The sequence below is a fragment of the Cebus imitator genome, unplaced genomic scaffold (assembly GCF_001604975.1).
Source record: "Cebus imitator isolate Cc_AM_T3 unplaced genomic scaffold, Cebus_imitator-1.0 Scaffold21, whole genome shotgun sequence".
Classification (NCBI taxonomy): Eukaryota; Metazoa; Chordata; class Mammalia; order Primates; family Cebidae; genus Cebus; species Cebus imitator.
The window spans coordinates 6,530,087-6,549,299 of NW_016107336.1; the positions used below are offsets into that span (position 1 = coordinate 6,530,087).

General features: G+C 37.3%; 1 protein-coding gene across 1 annotated transcript in view; it reads right to left on the reverse strand.

The window, feature by feature from the left end:
* Positions 1 to 5,170: 5,170 nt before the first annotated feature.
* GADL1 (glutamate decarboxylase like 1) overlaps positions 5,171 to 19,213 on the reverse strand; it is a 158,741-nt gene continuing 144,698 nt past the window's right edge. The window contains exon 15 of the mRNA XM_017521671.2: positions 5,171 to 5,547. Coding sequence (XP_017377160.1) covers positions 5,374 to 5,547 — 174 coding nt within the window. The 3' untranslated portion in view covers positions 5,171 to 5,373. The remainder of the gene's footprint in view (positions 5,548 to 19,213) is intronic.

Consider the following 19,213-nt stretch of genomic DNA (forward strand, 5'->3'; position numbering starts at 1 on the left):
TATAAAATAAATCCTATAAACAGTTGAACAAATCAAACAAGTTCAACTTGGTTAAAATAAATTTCCACATGATCAAACTAGCTCACAAAGAATGTGCTCAAAACAGAGAGACATAAAAATTACTTCAAACTGCAATTAGGCCAGTTAAACTTAGATTAGGCTACTTCAGACTAGTTTAAATTAAAAGGAATCAAACTGGTCCTGAAGAGCTTAATTTGAGTCTATTTTTTTTTTCCTGTTCAAAACTGGCTCTAATTGAGTCAAGGGGATTGAGACATTTCAAGTTCTATCAATCCATTTCCAGTTGTATTAGGTAAGCATGAACCAGGCAAGCTGGCTCTGATCAGCTAGGATGAGACAAATTCTAAACAGTTTAATTGGAATCAAGCTTTATCAGTCTAGGTTAATTTCTGTACTGTCTGGAAAAACAAAACATTGCTTTAAGAACTGGTGTCCCTCCATGCTTGTGTCATGGTGGCAAAGACAGTGAGCTGACTGCCAGTGTCCATTCTCATAGTTTTCTTGATTACTAACGGAACTACTTATGTGGTTGTGGACATCAATGTATCTAGCTAAAACAAAGCAAAAAACAAACAAAAAACTACATTTTCTAGTCTCCCCTGAAAAGAAATGTGGCAAATGGAGCAGGCACTGAAAAATAAGTTTCTTTCTATTTCTTGTGCCTGAATGGTGGAAGAAATGGCTGGAACCACAGAGTTGCAACCATGAGTAAAACATGGTGACTTAATTCATCTCCAAGGATAGCAGAATAAAAATATATAAGGATCCTGGGTCCCTGATAACATAGTGAAGGTACCATCCACTGTTTCCAAACCTGTCAGTTCTCCTTCCAAATCTCCCAGGCACTCACCTGTCCTACTGAAGACTTTAGCTTCAAGCATCTGTACTCTCTGTCCAAAGGATTCCTGCCACGGGACCATGGTGGGGACTGTCAGAGAGCTACTGCCCCTGGGATCAGTTATCAGCCAATTTATCAACCAATGGATTAACACCTGTTCTTCCCAGCCCTCAGATGGGACATTCCAAGGTATATTCTATACCCTTTCCCAGATGTAGTGGGTAGGATTAAGCTTCAGTTGCTCAGAGCACGAATTTGCTCACTGAAAATCACTTCTGATTCTCTTCCCTTTCTTGTCTCACCTTACCACTCTCAAAACAGTGTTTCCTGTCACCACCAAACGAATAGGCTACTTGCTCTCAAATCTTTGTCTTATGCCTGCCTATGAGGTTACCAAATGTAAGACCATCTCTGAGTCGTCTATCTTGGAACTTCTTCTGAATTAAGAAACATAAACCCCTTTAATTAAATCAGAATTATTTGAGCATTCCCTTATTTACTGCTAAACCTCATCATATCTGATTCAATTAGCAGTGTAATAATTTCTTAAGCTTAAATCTCTTTGTTATTACTAGATTTTTTTTCCAGTGAAGAGCAACTACTAAAAACCAAAAACCAGAAGAGGAATTTTAAAGCCTTTGGATTTAATAAGGACTGATGAGTACTAAAATAAATACTGAAAATTATATTCTAAATGTTTACTTTTAGCAAATACAATTTCAACAAGTAAATGGCTTCTACATTGCTGACTAGTAAGTTTCAGTTCTTACTTGACTCATCCACAGCTTTTGATAGAGTCGGTCACTTCCTCCTTTCTGAAAAATGTTTCTTTAATTGGCCCGTGGGCAACCACTTTCTCTTGGCTTTCCTTCTGCCTCATTGGCTGCTCCCTTCCAGTCTCCTTTGCTGGTTTCCCGTCATCTCGAGCTGGTAGTCCCAGACTCAATCCTTGGCCTGTCTCTCCTTTTTATCAACAAGCATGATCTACATGGTATCATTCGATCTCATAATTTGAAATAGCACCCCTAGGTTGATGGATCTCAAATTTACATCTTCAACCCCAACTTCTCCCCTGAAGTTGAGACTCATATAATTACGTATATACCATCTGTGGTTGGCTGGCATTTAGACAGCTCAAATTTCACATGGCTGAAACCAGGCAAAACCACTCTTCTTGAAAACTTCAACTCAGTAAATGGCAACTCCTTTATAATGGTTGCCCAGGCCAAAAGCATATGAAACTAGCCACAATTCCTCATTTCTCTTTCAATGATCCACTCCAGTAGCCAACCCTATCAACTCTACCTTTAAATGCTTCCAGAATCTGACCCCTTTTCACCATAAGTTCACTAAAATGTTAGTATGAACTACCATAATTTCTTGCTTGAACTCCTTTAACTGCTTCCTATTTTAGTTCTCTGAGTCTTCTCTTTCCCCATGAACACCCAATTCTCTAGGCAGTAATCAGTGTGATCTTGATTCAGATATAAGTTGAATTACATCAATACCTTGTTCAAATTTTCCATTGTATATCCATCTAACTCTAACCCTTTACCTATAGAAAAGTCTTCACCTACAGACCCCAGAGTAACCAACTCCCAAACACTGTTTATATCCATCTAACTCTAATCCTTTACCTATAGAAACCTGACTCCTAGACACTTTTTTACTTCATCATTTACCACTCACTCTGTCATTCACTTGGCTTCAGCCAGACTCACCTCCATGTTGATCCTTGGACACATATCATGAATGCAACTCCTCAGGCCTCTGACTTCCACACCCTCTATCTGGAAGATCTTCTTACCAGCCACCCATCATGCCTCCCTCCCTTCCTGGAAGTCTCAACTCAAATGTTACCTGAACAGAGTCCACAACTAATCAACTTTTCTACCATAGCACAGCCCACCACACTCTCCCTTCCACACTCTATCCCTTTACTCTGTTTTTCTTCGGAATATTTATCACCGCCTGACTTGTTATAGATTTATGTGTCGTCTGTCTCCATTAGGATGAAAACGTTAGAAGAGACAGGACTTTGTCTATTGTATTCACTAGAAAATTACCTAGAATATAACAGGCACTCTATAAATGTTTTAATGAAAGAACAAATGCATTATAGTCATAAATTTATCAAAAATTATTTTTGACTTTGTCAAATACCTGATTGAATGTGGTATATTTGAATATTTTAAAAAAAAATTATGGAATTTTCAAATTTTCTGGTAGCAGTTTTATTTTCATTGATACGGAGCTGCCCTCTCTCAAAAAAAGGCACAGCAGGAGTTAAGCTGTGGCTGAGATCCCCATGGCTTACCTAGTCATTAAGAAAGACTAAACAAGAGAGTCTACTCTTTGCTATAATTGCTTTTTCCATTTTATTCAAGATGTTAACTAAAATACAGACAGCTCTCAGCCTACTTTTTCCGTCAGTAAGCTAAAATGGTAACCAAGTCCAGTTCACTTCTAAAATGTATTGGTACAATCCAGTAAAGAGGAGATGACAAGAAAAGAAAAGGCAACAACACTAAATATAATAATGTCCCTTTTTGTTTCATGAAATCCAAATTGTTACCAACATTAATTTTAGATATATTTTATGGAGACATTAAAACAAAAAGGCAACAAGAAATGTAAAATAAACACACACACACAAATAGGTTGCACCTGAGAATGTGAAAAAATCCAGAGAAAGATGTAATATTCTTTGACCACTAGAGATACTGAGAAACCATGCACACTAAAATGAAAATGAGCAATAAAAGAAAATAGTACTCAAAATGTAAATGACATGAGTTAACAATGGAGTATGAAAAGGTTATTGAACATGCTAAGTCTAATACTTTAACACTCTTCAGTCATGCATCTTTTAATGCACAGCTTTAATTATATTCATAACCTTATCTTGTGAACTCTACACCCACACCTATGAATTCTGTCAATTTCTCAGTGAAATAAAACTGTCCTAGAAATCGAGGACCAGGGTCAGAGATAGAATTAGAATCACCCACTCACAGGAGAAATGGAGGAAGTGTTTCCACTGAAAGGCTGCTGATTCCCAGATTCTCTAATCTAAACCACTTAATAAGCTATATTCACATTTCGAAGTCTAGGAAAGGGAATGCTGTACAACCCTGGACTTCATTCTGTTTATTCCCTATGAGGCATGGAGCAAGATAAGAAACAAGCCTCTCAAGTTAAAAGGAACACAGAAACAATATATATATATATATACACACACACACACACACACACACTATACACACACGTGTGTATATGTACATATATATGTATATATATCACAGAAACATATATATATATATTTCCCAAATTTGTTCCCAATTTTTTTTTAACTGAAAAGCACCCCAGTTCAGGTATCTTGAATAAAGAAAATTTGTCACAGATGAAAACAAAAAAGAAAACTTTCCAGTGTCTACCAAGAAAAAACTAATATGGATATTATGTGCAGTTTTACTTTGAAGACTAACACTTTATTAATTTATTAGTAGAACCTGTATTTTTCTTTCAATTGTTGTGCTTTGAATTACATATATATATATATATATATATATAATGTCTATCCTTGGCTAATGACACAAATGACTTTGGGAAGTGAATTAGGACTATTGCTCATTGACTGAAAGGGCCATACTATGAATTGTTTGCCTTTTATTCTAATCTCTAACTGAGAAAAAAATAGAATAATTTTAACTTTTGAGATAAACTTTCAGCCTGCATAAAACATACATCTTTATGAAGTAAACATCTTATACAGTTTCTCTCTTTAAAAATAGCTTTGACATGCTTCTGATGTCCTTAAATATTTGTGCTACAGATGCCATAGTTATATTTTTCAAAGAGTGGCTCAGGGGCTTCTGAAATATTAGATATCCCTTTGCTGCCAAAACATCAGTGAGTATTAGATCATTACAAGATTTTTCTTTTTTTTTTTTGGCTCTTTTCAGTTTATTGCATAAGGTTTTTCTTAAACCACTGTTTCTCAGATTTTACTGTGCATCAGAATTCCCTGAAAGGCTTGTTAAAACACAAAATACTAGGCTTCTCCCCAGAGCTTCTGATCCAGTTGGTCTGCGGAAAGCCTGAGAATCTGCATTTTTAACAAGTTCCCAGGTGGTGCTTTGATGCTGATATCCCAGGGACTACACTTTGAGAACCAGTGCTTTAAACTGTTAGTTTATAAGTTCTTTAAAGAGCAATGTAAGCTTAGAATCCAGAACCCACATGGCGCTTCTTAAACTCTCTTCAGAGCTGTGTTCTGGGGACATTCCTTGAGAAAATCATTTTTTTTAAAACGTTCCTTTAGCAACAGTAATGCCAAGGCAGCTAGAGAGTCTTTAATATTCTTTGCTTAGCTGTTTGCTTTTGCTGGGCCTGGACTGGTAAAATTCCTATTTCTCATCAGAAGAGCTGCAATCTACTATGTATCTCCAAGATGTTTTGGATCTAAACTCTCCCAGGACAGGATCTATGCCTCTGGGGGACCAAAGCCACAGCTACATGTCTCTACCCAATAAGTCTATCTCATCCAGGAGGAAGTCCATGTCCTCCCGGCTCACTTGCGGGCTGATCACCACCTGGCGGAAGAAGTTGACCTTTCCCCTGTGCGGCTGGTAGCCCAGCATCAAGCTTCCCTTCTTCATCATCCTCTCTTTAATGGCTGGGGCCACCTGTGTGGGGAGAAAAGGGGAGGGGGGTGAAAGACCAGAACACCAAGGCATTTCAACAGCATCTTCACTAGCCGTTGGACATTTACTGGGAATCCACTGGTGTGGATCCCATTCTCATCCCGTACACTAAGTTGACACTAATAATAATTATGGAGGACTTATGACATATGAGGACTGATTCAAGTGCTTTAGACATATTAATTAATCTTCAGAATAACCTTGAAGAAGATACTACTACTATGTCCATTTATGGTCGAGAAAACAGGCACATGGAGATTAAATAAATATCTCAAGGTCCCAGACATTTTCTCCCTAAGCCCATACTCTTTTTTTTTTTTTTTTTTTTTTTTGAGACGGAGTTTCACTCTTGTTACCCAGGCTGGAGTGCAATGGCACGATCTCGGCTCACTGCAACCTCCGCCTCCTGGGTTCAGGCAATTCTCCTGCCTCAGCCTCCCGAGTAGCTGGGATTACAGGCACGCGCCACCATGCCCAGCTAATTTTTTGTATTTTTAGTAGAGACGGGGTTTCACCATGTTGGCCAGGATGGTCTCAATCTCTTGACCTCGTGATCCACCCGCCTCGGCCTCCCAAAGTGCTGGGATTACAGGCTTGAGCCACCGCGCCCGGCTAAGCCCATACTCTTAATCATAAGTCATTATTCAATGCTGCCTCGTTAAAAACAAATCAGGTGTCCACAAGGATTACAGTCTCATTCCAAAATTTGTCTTAACTAAAAAACACACCAGTTCAGGTATCTTGAATAAAGAAAGTTAGTTATAGATAGGAAAACAAAACAAAACAAAACAAAACAAAAACCTTCCTGTTGTCTACCAAGAAAAAATGTGGATATTATGTGCATTTCTATTTTTGAAGACTAACAGTTTACTACTTAATTAATAGAACTTGCATTTTTCATCAATTATTGTGCTTTGAAAATGTATGGCTAAAGTTCCTAGAAAAAAATGAAAGATATTATTCTCACATATGAAATATAAACACTGTCTCTAATTAAGAGATGTAAATGTGGTAATAAACAAGTAGAAAGCCCATATTTTTAAAGATCTGTAGCTGACATGAGACATACAGGCCCTGATAATCCAGATGCACAGATTTTTCTAAAAGTCTAATGTTTGAAGAAACTAGTCTAATTTAAGAACCACATGGGAAAATCAGTCCATTTTCCAATCAGTAGTATGACCCCTCAAGAGCTAAGTTATAAACTTTCAAAATAATGAAGTTCATTTTTGATATACTAAGTTAAAATATTAAGAATGCACGTTTACTATCTTGGAAATACAAGCAAAGTTTTTCCACCTGAATTTTATTTTAACGCTGAAAACTTTTTGAGTGTGTCCTATGCGACTATGTGGAGAGAGAAGATAATGAGTTTCGATGCTTGCCTTCTAAGGAAGATGAGACTTATTTCTCCAGGCAGGAGGAATGCATATAGAAAGAACACCAGGCAGAGTGTGCTTTTAAACTCCTTGGGTGAGGGTCATGAATCTTGGTTCTCATGAGCTCTCTCTCTCAGTGTGACAATCCCAACCCGCTCCAATTTTTGAACATATCCACATTTTGTCAGCAAGTCAAACTACTTCATCTGCCACTCACCACAGTCTTAATCTGCTCCAAAACTGATGGAAGAATTGAGTGTGTTAGACCTCTGAAGATATTATGTGTTGGGCTTAACCACAGACCCTTCTCAAGGGATGTTCAAGGGTGATTTTAACTCAATACATTTTTTTTTTCCATATGTGCTCATTTTAGAACATAAGCCTCGCAAAACATGGACTACACAGTGCCTATGATAACAAAACAAACACCCTATTCAGCAAAACCACATTACCATTGTAGCAAAGGATTGGAAGTTTCTTACGGCATAACAATATACAGAAAGAAAATATATGGGTGTAAAGAAAAAGTGTAGAAAAAGATGATGTTGGAGGTCAAGCTAGTGAAAAAAGCATGGGCCGTCAGGTTCTATACATTTCTGGATGTGTGACACATTTTATTCTGAGCTTTCTAGAGTTTAGAAAAAGGTAATTAAACAACAGCCTCCCTTCACTTAAAACGAGTGACAAATGTCCAGTTGATACTGAAAGCTGGAAGCTAGGCGGTTAACTCTCTACTATATTTATGCATAGCTGCTTGAAATCCATGAAATTGTATGCATTGGTTGAGTTTTCTTCCAAATCCATTTATGCAAGTAGTATTTGTCATTAGAATTGTAAAATAACATGTAAGACAAAGATAGATGAATGCCAAAAAAGTGATTTGTACAAAAACTAAGTTGAGTTTTTTGGAAAGACCAGATGAAGGGGGATGGTGAAGCATCATTGTGGTCACATTAGGTGGGGTAAGAGAACTGTAAAAGCTTTCGAGAATCCAGACTGATGCTGTGCTGAGATCACTACACAGGTGTTTGAGTACTGACTCCACTTGAAGAAAGCTGAGCTGCCGAAGATAGGTGATTCTCGAAGAACGGAGTTTATGCAAGAACAGTGGAGGGTCCTCTAGTCATCAGACCTCTCCTTAAGAAAAGCTTCACTTGCTTTTGAAAAGTATTTGGAAATCCTCACTAGATGGTAAAAACCTTTCCATCAAAAGATGGTAACATAAATGTACACCGATGTACAAATATAACGCTAAAAATTTAAATACAGATATACAAATATTAAATGGGAAAATATTCCACATCATGTATGTATTACATTATTTTCTAAGAGTATTTGCTTTAACTGACTAATCCTCCTCACCTTAGGTAGGAGGGCTTCTCATGCGTATGTGGATATAAATGGGGCTTCATGCATAAGCATGGGGGTGTGTGGGCATGCGTGTATACACATGTTAATGCGCAAACTCACATATAATTTAAACCTCTAACCCCCCATACTGTACTGCCCTTAAAATCTCTCTGGCCACAGGGCAAGGGAAAACCATGCTTTGACTTAGGTTCATGATGAAAGTACATTTGTTTTTAATTCAAAGAACAAGTAGCCTTCGGAATGTAAACTGTGAGAAAAAGACAATAATACTACCTGTGCTAAATCAAGATTAGGAAGATCTGGTCTACATGGACCAAATGTCTGGCCAGAAGGGCCGCAAACGATCATCTTTGGAGCTTACAGCTTGTGGTTCTTGTTTTTGAAATCAAAATTCTCTTCATATTCATCTCCATCATCCTCCAGGTACCCAGGATGTAACTGGCTCTGGCTTATAGCCAATTTTAAATTCAAAACAGGCAAGTTCTTGGCTCAGGCCTAATTTGCATAGTCTATTCCTGTTTTTAATACTTCTATTTTTTCTTCTAAAATGGTATTTTATTCCTTATCTTTGGAGAGCATTAGAATTTTGATTCTAGCACACAATGTATCTGAGGCTCACATGAGGCAGTTATTAAAATGAATCTGTCGCGTTTGTATTTCTTCTGAGGAAGCCAGAAATATTTTCTAATGTGAACAAGAAAGGTAAAGGAAGAGGGCACCTCGGATGTTTTAATATAAAGATACTTTGGATGTTTAAATTCTTGCTCTTGTGTAAAGCACATGCATGAATTTCCATGGGCAAAACACAGGGAATGAAAACTAAAAAACTAGAAAACTTCTAGGACAAATTTTGTTACTGACTTTCTGAGATTATAAAGACATAACTAAATATATGACTCAGAGAACTAGCTAAGCAAAGGTTTGACAGCACAACACACTTTTATTTATGAGTCTATAAGATTAATTCCTAAAGGTATTTGCCACCAGGCAAAAAAGGAAGGTCTCCATTGTCTATGAATACTTCATGGGAAAGAAAGTAATAAGCAACACTAAAGCTGATATTCATCAAATCTCCATCACGAACTATTCTGCTGGTAATCGTTCTTGTTTTTAACGAATATTTTACCAGTTCTTTGCAATTTGCAATGTTCTTTCACATGTCTGAGTCCCATAAACTCAAATTAAGGCTTATTTGGAAGGAATCCACATTTTGGCAATTTAGGGACCCAGCACATTCTCACTAAGCGTCAGCTTATCACCTTTGCACTTAAAAAAAAAAAATCAACCATTTTCTATTTATGAAGCTTCAGGCATCACCCAGCGCTAGGTAATTTGGATATTCCTTTTCGCCGATCACAGCAGAGAAACAGTCCCAATCTGACGGGATGGCACGGTCACAGGAGGAAAATATGCATGAACTAAATGTAGGTATCTAAATATCACTCCTAAATAGGGCACACGTAGAGGAAAGCAATTTGGCCGGAGTGAGATTGCTTTCCGGCTCTCAATTATTTTACCGCTGTGTTTCCTTCAAATTGTAAATCAAATTCTTTCCTTGTGCCTCAGTGCACTGGTGTCTGCATCTTAAATGGAGGAAGATCCTGACATTTCTATTTGGATAAACAGTGACTTAATCTACACATGTCTGTAGAATTTCTGTCTCCCCACCCCCACCTTAAGTTATGTTCATCAACGATTTAGTCATTTAAATCGAGTTTTGTTGTCACATCGCTGTAGCACAAAATAGGATTTGATATGTAAAAGTTGCTTAACCCAAGGAAAAATAAAATAAAATGACTTTCTTTCTGACCGAGTACAGCAATTTGATAAAAAGCTTCTGACCATGCATCATTGTTGCCTTTGATTAAAATAAAATTATAATTTCTATAAAATGACATTTCTTCTTAAGAGCATATTCAGTGTTTAACAAGAACAGTTTTTAAAAAAATACGAAGTGTTTTTCAGGGCCGGGCATGGTGGCTTACACCTGTAATCCCAGCCATTTGGGAGGCCAACGCAGGCGGATCAGTTGAGGCCAGGAGTTTGAGACCAGCATGAGCAACATGGTGAAACCCCATCTCTACTAAAAATACAAAAATGAGCTAGGCGTGGTGCTGCATGTTTGTAATCCCGGCTTTTCAGGAGGCTGAGGCATGGGAATCGTCTGAATCTGGGAGGCAGAGATTGCAGTGAGCCAATATCACGCCACTGCACTCCAGCCTGTGTGATGCAGTGAGACTCTGTCTCAAAAAAATATAATAAAATACAAAGAGTTTTTCAAATTCTCTCTTGGGAAGGATCAGTTTTTTTTTTTCCCCCAATGCATTATAAACTAATACTTTTGTAAAATACAATAAAAATCAATTACTAGCAAAATGAAATAAAAATACAAGCCCAATTTTGTTTATTCTTAAGTTTAGTAGTAAAGTTAATCTGTTAAGCTTGCTATAAAAGTTTCTAGATGGAAACGGAGGATTTCCATAAATTTCTTATTGCAGACTGGTAACACAGATGGGTTGGGATTGCTGCTGGGGCTTTCTTCCAGTATAGTTTTTCTGGAACAATCACAAAAACTAATTTGCTTTCTACTTTCCTCCCTCATAATCCGGGTTCCCAATATGTCCCACTTTCTGTGTCAACTTGAGGAGGGTTTTGCTGAGCGGGATATTGAAATCTCGTTCATGGAAAAAGCTGGCATGCAATGTTCATGCTTGTACTTGGCACCCAAAACTATCACTGTGACTTATTTACCTCCTTCCCTCATAAAATCATTTTTCTCTTTCTTTTCTTTCTTTTTCTCTTGCTTGCTTGCTTTTTCTTTTCCTACCTCCCTTCCGCCCTTCCCCCTCGCCCTTTCCCTCCTTCCCTCCTTCCGTCCTTCCCTCCTTCCTTCCCTTTCTCTCTCTTTCTCTTTCTTTTCTTTCTTTCTTTCTTTTCCTTCCCTCCTTCCTTCCCTCCTTCCTTCCTTCCTTCCTTCCTTCCTTCCTTCCTTCCTTCCTTCCCTCCTTTCTTTCTCTCTTTCTTTCTCTCCCTTTGTCTGTCTTTCTTTTTTTGTAGTTTAGGGTCATCTTAGATTTTCTGAGGCCAAGTAGAGATACACTATGTATCAAGGCAGGGGCCAGAATTCAAGGCATGAACAACATCAAGGGGAGAACTTAAGTGGGAGGATTTCAGTGCAAAAGAATTATTAGCATATCAAGACAATTCAGACTTTGATGGGCTTTCCATGTGCCTCCCCCTTCTGAGAGGGTGCACCAATGCAGTAGCAATCTAGAAGGCAGAGTTTTCCCTGCCTCAGTCTACTCAGGAGAAAGTAGCCGCAGTCCTCAAAGGCTGAAGCTGATTAACTACTGTATCTGAGAAAAGCCAACCTAGAGAGCCTTGAATGCCAGCTTCTGCAGATGTGAAAAATTAGACATGTGAGAAGGCATGAAATTCCTTTATTTGCTTATTAATTTTTCTGGTATTTATCTTCATAACTAAAGCATTATGGTTGGCAGGGAATTTAAGTTCATCAAAACCATGTTAGATCACAAAGTCTCATATAGATTTACATCTCTGTTTTCCTTTTAGTTTCAATTTTTGTTTAAGTATATTCTTCAGTGGAAAAGTGGATTTCATCTGTTTCTGTTGATAAAAGAGCTCAACAATATGTCTCATACAAGTACTTCTTAAAATCTAATGAACATTCTTATCTCTGAACTTCCTATCTGATCATAAATATGAACTGAATTATTCTGCCTGTAAGTATGAACTGAATTTTCCTTTACATGTGCAGCTCACAACATGTAGAGATGGATTTTTGATTTGGCTAAATATATATCTCCCAGTGTGTAACCTGCATGTTAGCTGGGAAGGTTGTTATTAAATGAACAGCTGTTGACAGAAAGCATTTCCTTATGGTCTAAACATATGATAGTGTGAAAAAGAAAGTGATTGTTTTAGTCTTATAGAAAAAGGTTTTTGTGGTAATGGTTAGCTTTACATCTTTAACACGTACTAAGTGGAATGTCTCACCAAATTAAAAAAAAAAAAATGCTAGCCCACAATATAGAAGCTTTCTTATTTGTATTTCCAAATATGTCTGCGTAATTTGTCTCTTGTCCCAAATGAGACATCCTACGTACCAGACATTTGCCCTTCCAACACAGCTTGCTTTTGTCCATAGCCATAAACTGCAGAAATTTTGATTATCCTTTGTCATATAGTCAATTTCCATCCCCATTAAGGAAGAAACTACTACTTGCCAAAACAAGTACTTTAGCACCTTCATATTTCTTAGAATGCCTGACAATTTAAAGAGGGGAAAATAATCACTTTCTTAGTTTATGTTCAGGTACCATCTAAATCTCTCCATTTTTTTTCTTCCTGATTTAGTCTTAGGTAAAATGATTTTATTTCTCGGTTTTTTCATCAAGTTACACATTTTCCTTTTGGAATAGAAAAACAGCAAGAGCACTGCCCTTTACTGAAAACTGGTTGATCCATGAAGCAAAGAAAACAAAATCTCCCATTGCATTGTGTAGAAAGGGTCACACTCCACAATTTAACCTTCTGGGCAATTGTTTGGTAATGAAGAATTTAGAACATTTTTCTTAAAATTCCAAATCAAATGAAATTATTGAATATATTTTTTTCTCCTTTAAATTGGCATTTTGGCTGTACAGTCTTAATGAAAAAAGAAATGTGAATGTTGACAGCAACTTTATTCAAAGCAACACAGATGTGCTTCAAGTACAGAATGGATAAACAAACTGTGGTATACCTATACAATGGAATACTACTCAGCAATCAAGGGGAATAAACAACCAACACAACATGGGTGAATTTCCAATAGATTATGCTAAATGAAAGAAGCCGGACTCAAAGGCTACCTTCTAAATATTTCCATTTATGAGGTATTCTGGAAAAGGCAGAATTAAATGGCTAGAGAAGAGATGAATAGTTGCCGGACTTGGGCTGCGGGGAAATGTGACTGCAGGTCCTAGGGAATTGTGTGCCTCACTGCACTGGTGTCTGCATCTTAAATGGAGGAAGATCCTGACATTTCTATTTGGATAAACAGTGACTTAATCTACACATGTCTGTAGAATTTCTGTCTCCCCACCCCCAACTTAAGTTATGTTCATCAACGATTTAGTCATTTAAATCGAGTTTTGTTGTCACATCGCTGTAGCACAAAATAGGATTTGATATGTAAAAGTTGCTTCAACCCAAGGAAAAATAAAATAAAATGACTTTCTTTCTGACCGAGTACAGCAATTTGATAAAAAGCTTCTGACCATGCATCATTGTTGCCTTTGATTAAAATAAAATTATAATTTCTATAAAATGGCATTTCTTCTTAAGGGCATATTCAATGTTTAACAAGAACACTTTTTAAAACAATACAAAGTGTTTTTCAGGGCCGGGCACGGTGGCTCACACCTGTAATCCCAGCCATTTGGGAGGCCAACGCGGGCAGATCACTTGAGGCCAGGAGTCTGAGACCAGCATGAGCAACATGGTGAAACCCCGTCTCTACTAAAAATGCAAAAATGAGCTAGGCGTGGTGCTGCATGCTTGTAGTCCCAGCTTTTCAGGAGGCTGAGTGGAATAATGGGAACTGCATGGCTCAAGGATTTTGGGGGACTCTACCACACGTCAGATAGAACATATTTAAATGTACCCAACATACTTATTAAATATAATTCTTATGTAATTCTAGAAGATTTCAATTGAGTTGTGATTGACTAACTTAACATAATCTTTTGTTATGTTTCACTTTTTAGTTTTTCTTTTCCATTTTGGATCCATTTTTAAAACTAGCAAATATTTTTATGTGGCCCTACTGAATTCTATGCCCTCCGTGCTTATTTTGCCTGATGATTAAATAAATGAGCTCTGTTCACACTAGTGTGATCAAATATCTACTTTGCTCAGGAGAGATCCATTTTATACCTCTTTTCCTATAATTATCAATAATACCTCTTTTCACGGCCATAAGAGTCCCAGTTCAGATGATAAACTTTATGGATTAGATCGACCATACATAGACCAACAGGCTAGCTTAGACTGACTTGTGACCCAATTCCTAAAATTCTCTGTGACTTTGGGCCAATATTTAGTCCCTCTGAGAATCATGTTTCTCTTCCATTCAGAGCTGATAATCCTTTGCAGGGTCCTTATGTGGAATAAGTTAAATAATAAGAACTTAGTGTGTATAACGCTTGGCATGTTAGGCACTCAGTAATAGGAACTAATATTATTCATTTCTTAAAATAAATTTGTTTTTAATCAATTTACACTCACCTGTGGACTTTAATTACATTATTTCATTATCTCTTGAGACATGAACATTTGCAAGTGCTACAAGAAAACCTGTCATAATTTATTTTCACCCCAAAGTGTCTAAACTCTATTTAAATATTTGTGAACGAGGCTACAAGTTTGACGTTTCAGAAATTAAATATTGCACCTCATGTATGCCATTAATCTTCCATTTAAGTTCCAAGATTTTTTCAAACGTTGATAAAGTAAACTTACATTTTTCCTTTAAAAAGTAACACAGTCATTGATCATCTTCCAGATTTTTTGGAGGGAAGTTTTTCATTAAAACGTATGGGCAGGGATGAGTTTTTGTTGTACTCTAGAAATTTCTATCTGTTGCATAAGTTGTTAGAATACAAAAACATTTTATAAGTTAAAAAAAAGTTACTTCTTCTTTGACCCATGAAAAGGCCATAGACTTAAAATTCATGAGCTTGTTTTAAGCATGGTGCATTCTCCTTGTGCTTTCTTGTCATTTATGTCTTTATCAAAGAAAGGTTGAAGAATACTATTTTGTATTTCCCAAACGTACATGAAAATACAAGTCACCTAGATCCAGGCCCCAATCAGAGCAGCTAAATTTGAATTTCAGTCAGATAAGCCTTGTGGTCTGTATATTTACCAGGCAACCCAAATGCTTTATTTCATAATGTAAGTTTGGGAAATACTCGTGAATGATGGCCTCTTATTTAGGACTTTGGGAGAGGCAGTGGTGAGGCTGGAGGTGAGAGATGGTGAGAGGAGTTTAGAAAAGGAAAAGCAATTTTGACAAGAGGAGAGAGGAAATTGAGAATTTCCTTTTCTTGCATTGCTTCTGTCGATTCTGTAATAAAACAAACCAGGAACCTTCAAAGAAGTTGTTAGCTAACATTTTGTTAATCATAAAACCCAATAAAGTGTTTAAAACACTTAACCATGTCCCAGGAAACAATGAGCTTCTTAGTTTTGATTGCTCGAAGAATCACTTTTTCTCTCTTAATATATTTTCCACCATTTTTTTTTTACCTAATTCTTCTCTTACTCCTTTATACAACCCTTACTCATTTCCCCTGATACCTTCCCTAATCCATAATTTAGAGGTAAAACGCATTAGTATAAGTCTCTCAAGCTTAAATTATGTAAAATTGGTGGTCTATAGCCCATGAAATCATATGCATCTAAGATCATTTTAGCTTGGCAGAACTTGAAGTAAGCCATACTTTAATTGAACATACCATTTTCAAATATGAACTTTTACCCTTATTTTCCTCCTGGGTATATCTGAAAATCAGACATGCACAAAGTAAAAAAAAAAAATTGCCTCATTCATGTTCTTTCCAGTACAGATGAGCAAAGCCACAGATACAAAGGGTTTAGAAACCCCAAAAGCCAGAAGAACACAGTGAGCTTCACATTTGGTGTTTACAACGTAGCGACGACGATGACAGCAATTCAGATAAACCTAATGTCAGTCGTATATTCAAGGCAGCTGAAATGAACAGTCATAAAAACAAACCAAACTGAACTGAAAGCTTTAGCTAAAGAATGGACACGATAAACATTTTATACACTCTATAAAGCAAAAGCTTAATACTCAATTGTGTCTCAGCAGCCATCTGGGCTAATAGATCCTGAGTAACTGTTGTGGCCCAACTCCCAAATTTCCTCCTATGTTGAGAGGTCCCTGTACTGCTCCCTAAATGCAGTTATTCAGTAGCTCTCTACCAGAGGTGGTACCAACTCCCCTGGAGCATTCGGAATCACAGCAAAGCATTTTGGATGGTTGCAATGACTGTGGAGTGCTACTTGCAGTTAGTGTCCCATGGTTAAGGGTCCCAGACACCTCACAATGCTAAAAATAAATCTGCCCAAGGAAGAATCATGTTATCCAAAACGCCAGTAGCGCCTCTGTTAGAGAAACCGTTTTAAGCCCCCATAATCCCCCTCAACACCTCTACACTTTTCCTTGACACCTTCCGAGACCTTTCAGCTTCTCTGAGGAGTCATGAACCTTGCTTTGGCCCAGAGCAAAGTAAATGGGATCTTGAGTGGCTTAAAGGTATGTTCATGTTGTTTTCCAAGGATTAGTAACATATTCAGTGAGGATCGCTCCATCTGAGAGGAGAGAATGAATACAATTCCAGGTTCCTCTTAGGTTTGATGGGCAGTGGTCCAATAGTTCTGAATATTGTGTCTGGCCATTTTAGCAGAAACACAGTGCTTTAGTTCCAGCACTTCTGCCTATTACAATAAGTGGGTCATATTCATGAATTTTTAGCCACACAGATGCCACGTTCACACGTTACCCACACACTTAGTGAGATGAGCACCTGAAATACACTCTATAGCACATGAAAATTATGATTCATTTTCTCATGGGTTTTCTCGGGGCAACTTTCTTTGAGAATCCTATTACTTTTCCATCTTTGGCATTGGGAAATTAGCAGCTAAAATTTTATCTTTTGATTTATTCCACTCTAACTAGCTGCTGACAGCCAACGAGGCTCTTCTGGGCATAAATGCAAAACCCCTACCTAGCAGCGCAGGCACAGATGTGGGAAGCGGCCCCCGTGTTGGCACGGCAATCATTTGACTTTGTAGAACCTGCACATTAGGCTTGGGAGGCTTAGCTTCCTGAATTACACAAACTGGTTTTATAGTAGATTCAGAGGCCTGGCAAGGCGGGGTAAAAAAAGAAGTGAGCCCATGGTGTTATGCTGCTCTGACCGTAGAGACATCTTGTTCTGCACAGACTGCCCAGACATTCCAATTATGCCTTGGTGAGATTCCTGTATCCACCAGCCTGCACCCTCCTTCCTGTGCCTGTCCTCCTGGGTGACTCTTTACCTGCCCCCACCAGCCTGTGCCCACCCGCCTGCACCCATGCACCTGCATCCTTATCTTCTGTATAGGTTTTTTTCCACTGATTATTTGCTTCAGGAGTAAACTGAAGTCTAAATTATCTTTTTGACTTTTTTATTTGGTTGAATACAGGTGTTCATTACCCACACAAAGTTAGTTGCACGCACACACACAGGATGTGTTCTCAGCTCTCCCTATACCTTCTCTTTGCATCTCTATTTATAAGTCATTTTCATATGTTTTACTGCACTTCTTTACTGAGCTGCAGTGCCTCCTAAAACACCTTGGTATTCCAACCTCAGAGGCAAAACCTGAACTTTGAGTCATATGTTTCATGTACCTTACTTTACTTCTGTCACTGTATCAAAAAAAAGCCACCATGAGGACATTTTAAAATAATTATTATTCCTGTATTACTCATAAAAATATTGAGAAAATCTTAAGTGTGTTTGTTCCTCCTTGAAATCTTTACAAATACTATTAAAAAGTCCTTAGCATTAATGCTGTAAATATTAAGCAACAGTTTTTAAAAGCGATTTAGACCATTTACTTAAGTAATGAAATGCTTTTGATTTGCACATTTTGGGGAAATTAATGAAAGCAAGTTACACATTGTTTTTTGTGGAGCTCGCTCAATACTCTGACCTGATGTTTAAGGTCGGAAATTCCTCTTCCCTCTAAGTCATGACGTTTCTATTGCATCCAGGGGGCTACAGGCGACAAAGGGATAGAGGGGCTCCCACAAGAGGAAAGAAGAAAGCAAAGCAGGCAGGACCCATCTCTGCCTAAACTAAGCTCTGCTTTACCTGTTCATATGTCAGAGTTCTACATAAGAGTTTGTTTGACAAAAAGGGCTCTGGCATTTAAAAGACAGAATTTGAATTCAATTGGTAATGTATTTTTGTTATCATTTAAGATCTTTATTTGGGAATACCTGCAAAATAGCCCTCAAGATGTCAGCTAAGGGAATTCCTACATGCCCCGTCTAAGGGGAGAAAGTTGCTCTTGGAGTCTGGCATTCTTTCCCAATTTGAGGAAGTTGTGAGAAAGGTCCTGGAGGGACATGTTGCTTTGCTAAAACCAAACTTCTTTTGCTTAGGAGTTTCAGGTAAGTGACATGGTGTCAAGTTATGTTCAAGTCAAGTAATGATAATAATAAATTACTGTTCACATAATCGAACCTCTAAGTAGGTCCTAAAGGAGTTACATAACAAAGCACTATCATCTTCCCACCAAAGGGCTCTTTTTCTTCTTCCAGGTAATCACTATTAAACTTCGACTTTCTTACTCTCCCACATGTACCCCTAGGGTTTCAAATTATCTACTAGCCATTTGAATGTCTTCTTTTTGTGAAATTCCTATTCATGTTCTTTGCATATTTTTGTTTTGGGTGATTGTCTTTTTCTTACAAATTTAGAAAAACCCAGTTATTATTAAGAACATTAATTCTGATTTTACGTGTTGCGAGTTATCTGCTTTTAACTTTGTTTTTAGTTATTTCCTGAACAATTTTTATATTTATACAAACAAACATATGAGATTTTCATATTTATACAAACGTATATCTCACATGTTTGTATAAATATAAAAATTATACAAACATATATGTTTGTTATGTTTATACAAACATATATCACATATGTTTATATATGTGAGATATAATGTATATATATGTGAGATATATGTTTTATTCAAACATATCTCACATATACATTATATAATGTATATATATCACATATATAAACATA